Raw genomic sequence first — 5,512 nt, forward strand, 5'->3', positions numbered from 1 at the left:
TTTCGATTTTAGACAACTCATTTGGGTTCGACATCCTTGCTTACACGATCACTATTCTATATGAACGATTCGTGCGCTTGCAATTTATAAATATTTAAAACATACCCGTTTTAGGTCCATCACCATTTTAATAAAATTTAATTTGTATCAAGTAATTTTCTTATATTTTATTTAAATTTATATTATTTAAGGTATATTTTTTATTATAGTGGCAGCCCATGCCATTGCATGGACTTCACTACTAGTTGAAGAAAAAAATCATTATATTAAAAAGGAAAAAAAATGCCAAATATTTCTACTCTTTTTTTTCCTATTATTATGCTCAGTCTCTTCCAATGTAACTATGTCTCTTCCTTTCTCTTCTCATGATCCATCAAGAAAATTTGCGTTTATGTAGTGTGGCAAGACTATTATAAGTTTGGCCTTATCTTGGTAATCAGTTTTAATAGAAACTACAACAGCAAAAGAGAACATAATTGAGCTTGAGTTGATTTTGTTGTTTTCATTAGCTCATCTCACAATCCCACGTGTTTAAATAAACCTTAGAACCCAAATTCACTATGAGAATCTTAAAACTAATGAAAAATATAATAAGCAATTACCTACAAGCTAATCTACTTCTGTACAAGAACCACATCATTATATGTAATAGTAGTCATGAAATAACCTATCTTAGAACATAATTCTCATTCGTTTTTACAGCTGACGCAAAAGCTCTACCAAAAAGAGCTCCCCATCAAACCTTAGCCCAGATGGCTCAGCAGGCTGAAGTACCCCATCCACCATTCCTCCAAAGACATACAAATGACACCCGGAATGATCTATGCAGGCACGATGGAACGATCGACTCTTGGGTTTATAACCTTTTGCCCTTAAACGTTTCCACATTTTTGCCAAAATTCGTTTAGAGTTCACTGTCACTGGCTGCACTCCAATAGATGGAACTGCACTCAAGTCTAACACCCAGAAATCGTCTTTCCGGTGTCTAGATGAATCTTCCCCTCCATATATTAGCACTCCACCACCTAGGATATGAGTAGCTGAGTGACCAACTCGAGGGAGTGACACTCCTCCAGGGATGTTTTGTAGTTCATAGAGTATTTGCACCCACTTGTGATGATCCTCATCACCATAGAACACCCAGATATCATTGAGCACATCATATCCTGATCCTCTTCCTCCAAATAGAATTGTCTGAGATTCACTAATGCATGTCAGTGTGTGTCCTGCACGAGCTGGAGGAAACGGATCTGTCACCACTTCATGCCATGTTCCAAAACATGAGTTTTCAGAGAGTTCTAAAACCCACATGTCACCCAATCTGAAGCCATTTAGCCCAATCCCTCCATGGATTGCCATTTTCCTAGTACCGATGCAGCATGCTGCATGAGCCCCACGATGGGGTGGGACAATGGATCCCACATCAAGCAGCTTCCATGACAATGTGATACCGAGAGTCTCATGGCATGATAATTGTCCAATCCATGTGTCATTCATACGGTTCCCATGATCATCTATTCCTCCAAAGACAACTAGAAATTCATCAATTACAATACATGAATGTCCAAATCTCCCACTTGGAATGCCTGAATTAAGCTTCTGCCACTTCAACTTCCTTTGACAATCATTACCAATATATGTCACCCATGTGTCGTCAAGATGGCGTCCTAGAAAGAAAAAGAAAAAAGAGAAACAAAAATCAATAGATATCTAAAAGAAAATTAAGAACATAATAAAGAAAGTTAATGACGATTTTTAGCTTAATATCAACCAACAAAGAATTTTCATTCTATGGTGATTGTTTGTTTAAGTATCTAAATAGTGTACTACACAGTTGCTTTTATTCTTCTTTTTTCTTTTTTTGCTGTCACTTCTAAAAAGATTTTGAAAAATTGAGGTGAAGGGCATCTCTTTCACAGTTCTCAAGATGTAAAGCTTTTCAAACACCTCCTTAATCGACCACTATCTGCAAACTAAAGCAACAACCTGAAAAAGGTTTATAATGCTCATGAGTGGACATGAAATGCATAAGTGGAGTTCTAAGATCAGATCATGTCGATAAAGAAAGAAAGTGAAAGGTGAAAACTGAGGTTACAGCCAGTGACTATTGTGTGTCCTCAACTAGCATAATAAAAAGTTTGAGGAAAGTAAACTAAATCCTAAAAGGTAGAGTTATGCTTCACTCATTCTTATAAGTGCCAGGATTTGGCAAACTGGCAAGTGATTCATAAAAACTTTAGGGTGACAAACATCATGTTACGGATGAGCTTAGAAGTGTTGACACAAGTATCATGTTATGTGGCTAAATCTCCAAGGAAGCAACATATTTTCTTTCATTAAAGACACCTTCAAGAACTTAACGTGACTTGAATTGATTTCATAAAAACCTTTGCAATCTATCAATTAATCTTTTCTTGAACCTAACAATAAGAGAAAAGGTTTACCAGGTAGTAAAAATCAGAAGTTTCCAAAGCCACATGGCTCATGTTTAATGCACTAGTGCCAACAGTTCCTATTATAGTGATTGACTCTGGTCATTAAAATGTGGAACAGTCTCTTGATGATGCAATTATGTATAATATAGTCAGAGTACTAAGGTGCAAGGACATTTCTTCTGGGAGGGGTCTAAATTATATTTACAAACAATTAATTAAAAATTAGAAGTGATGAGATTAGTCATTAAGGGTACTAGGCATTAAAATTTAAGACCCCTCCAAAAAGTTAGGTGGTGAGATAAACAAGTAAATGTTCAAATACTTATTTTTTGGCTAAAAAAGTTCGATTACTTATTTAGATATTTATGATTTTGTTACAACAATTGTAATAAAAACAGAAACAGATAAGGATGGGACAATTTTCTAGTTCCCGGAAATACTATCAGATTCGATACAGAAATAGATATTCATATAGGCAAAGTTCTAGCACTTTACAGAAAAAATTGTATAGATACTAAGAAACATGTAAGATGGCCATTAGTTATAAATAGTATTTCGAATGGCCCTACACAACAATGCTTTTACGAACATAAACTAGTACTGGCACAAAACAATAATAAAGAATCCCAGCTAAGTAATAAAAAGAAAGGGACAAAAAGAAAATTTATAATAAGAAGTGCTCCATTCAAATAAAACAACTGATCAATCTTTATGAGCACATTTGTAAATCATCAATCCTTTTGCCTTCACTTTTATCTCATTCTCATACTGACTAGTACTATGAAGTTCAAGATCCACAATACACTTCAGCTAAAAACCAAGCTACCCCGTGACTTGAAAGTATCTTATTATACAGAAAAAGAGCACACCCTCAACCAGAACAATCAAGAAAAGAAAGCAATAAACTAATGACATCCTGATCAAGCATTAACTGCACAGTATCTTAGGCAGTATTTAATACTAAAAGTAAACAAAAGGCACTTCACAATCCAAACCTTGAGGAATATTAATACACTTGAAACATAAAAGAACAATTAATTATTAAATAAGAAAACATTAAAATTTTGATGTTAAGAAAACCAGATGTGTTAAAGCAATATATAAAATAAGAAGAGTGACTGACCTCCCTCATATCCACCACCAAACAAGACCAAGCAATCAGATACAAAGTTAAGTGAATGAGAGGCTCTTGGGTCTGGAAACTCCATTTTAGCATCTGTGTCAGACAATTTATAGCAAGAAACCGAATCCAGCTGAGAAACCTGCTTGTACAGCCTCATCCATGGCATCTGATTTTGATAATGATTTGAAGACTTGAGGGCATCAACCGAAGAGGGTCCCCAGTCCCTCCTGCAAATCGATTCCCACAGTGCATCAGAAGTAGCCAAAACCCTGAACCTCTTACAAGTCATTGCAAAGGCCACAACTGAATCTATAGGTAGAAGAAGTAAAATTGTAAAAAGATGGTCTTGGGCAATCTTAGTTATGGGCGATCCATTACCAAAACAGGCTCTAGAATCCGCCATGGAAGAAGTTGTGTCTTTTCTTGGGTGCTTTGTGGGTTATGGTATGGGGGAATTGATGGGTCTGGTTATTGGGGCATGTGACCTATGGGGTTTGGTATCTGGGCAGGGGGCAGAGACCTCCAAATTCAATGTCAAAAAGGAAAGTGGGGAGAGGGAAATGGTAAAAATTAAAAAACAACATTAAAAATTGGCTTTTTTTGTTTGTTTGTTTCTTTGGTTGAATTGTTTGGAGAGAGAGAAAAGAAAAGAATAGAAAATGGTAAAAAAGCAAACTTTTTATTTTTGCTGGAGATGAGAAAAAGATGGATTCAGATTGGGTGGGAGGGTGTGTGTACTGTGTGTGCCCCAATGGTTTTTGTCTTGTATAATGAAATTATGTAAAGAGTGTCAGTTCTTCTGTTAAAATCACAGTTGTTTCTTCAATTCTCCATTGTTCTTTTGATATGTCACTTTGAAATTTGGACGACAAACACATCCATTTTCCATTTCCTTTTTTTTTTTTGTTTCTTTCTTCCTATTATTATTAAAGGTAAATTACAATCACAATTTTCCATTAAAAAAAAAAAATTACAATCACAACACTATTTTGCCCATTTCTTACCACATTTAGCCTTTTGTATGTTGGATTTTAGCTAGAAAATAATAATAATAATAATAATTTGTTCATGTTTGGATTCAAATAAAAACTTCAGAATTTTTTTCTAAAAAAACAAAATCTAAATGTAGTGTAATTTTATAATATTTAATAAAAAAAATCTCTTATAAAATTTTAGAAAATCTTTTTCTACTATTTTGAATTTAGAAAAATTTTCTTTCGTAAAATCTAAAATCCAAACAAAGTTGTAAATTAAGAAAAATTCATCCATGAAAATTACAACTTCCTTTCTAGAACATATCTAACAACACTCACTATGCATGGCCAACATCCATGGTCCCCTAGCTTTTTTTTTTTCAAATTTAAATACTGATTATTTTTAAAATATATATGTATAAACTGACTGAATTCTCCTAAAAAATATCAAAATATTTTCATCAAGAAATACAACGAAGATTTAATCTTAGGCTAAATCTTTAAATTTATATATCTCCATTTGGCTAAAAAAAAATTAATTTTTAGAATTAAGCCTTAGTTGACTAATGTTAAGCTTTTAACTTTAACTTTATCAGAAAACAATTTTATAAATTGTCAATTTTTATAACTTACTACAAAATAGCTTATAAAAACAAAAAGCCATTTTGATTCAAACTCTTCGAAGAACTTTTAACATTAATATACATAAAAGTGATTCTTAAAAGATGTGCAAACTAGGTTTGTTGAAGAATTTTCACAAATCGACCGAACCAAATAACTCAATCAAACCAAATTGAATAAATTAGTAAAAAATACAATCCAAATAACCTAATGAAAATTCAAAGGGAAATTTCACTTTTAATACATACTAATAAGGATAATTACATAATAATTCTAGCACTAATTATAATTTTAAATTGATACTAAATATTCTCCTTTTTTCCAAAATACCTCTCATTTTTCCACACCAAAAAAAAATC

The 5,512-nt window shown here is 33.1% G+C and overlaps 1 protein-coding gene across 1 annotated transcript; it reads right to left on the reverse strand.

Moving 5' to 3' along the window:
- Nucleotides 1-467: 467 nt before the first annotated feature.
- LOC133822517 (F-box/kelch-repeat protein At1g51550) lies at nt 468-4,381 on the reverse strand. Its single transcript, XM_062254887.1, has 2 exons — nt 3,559-4,381; nt 468-1,667 (listed from the first exon to the last, which is right to left on the reverse strand). The coding sequence occupies exons 1-2, from the start codon at nt 3,959-3,961 to the stop codon at nt 697-699; spliced, it is 1,374 nt and encodes a 457-aa protein (XP_062110871.1). The 5' UTR covers nt 3,962-4,381; the 3' UTR covers nt 468-696.
- Between the last annotated feature and the right edge of the window lie 1,131 nt (nt 4,382-5,512).

The sequence above is a fragment of the Humulus lupulus genome, chromosome 3, assembly GCF_963169125.1.
Source record: "Humulus lupulus chromosome 3, drHumLupu1.1, whole genome shotgun sequence".
NCBI lineage: Eukaryota > Viridiplantae > Streptophyta > Magnoliopsida > Rosales > Cannabaceae > Humulus > Humulus lupulus.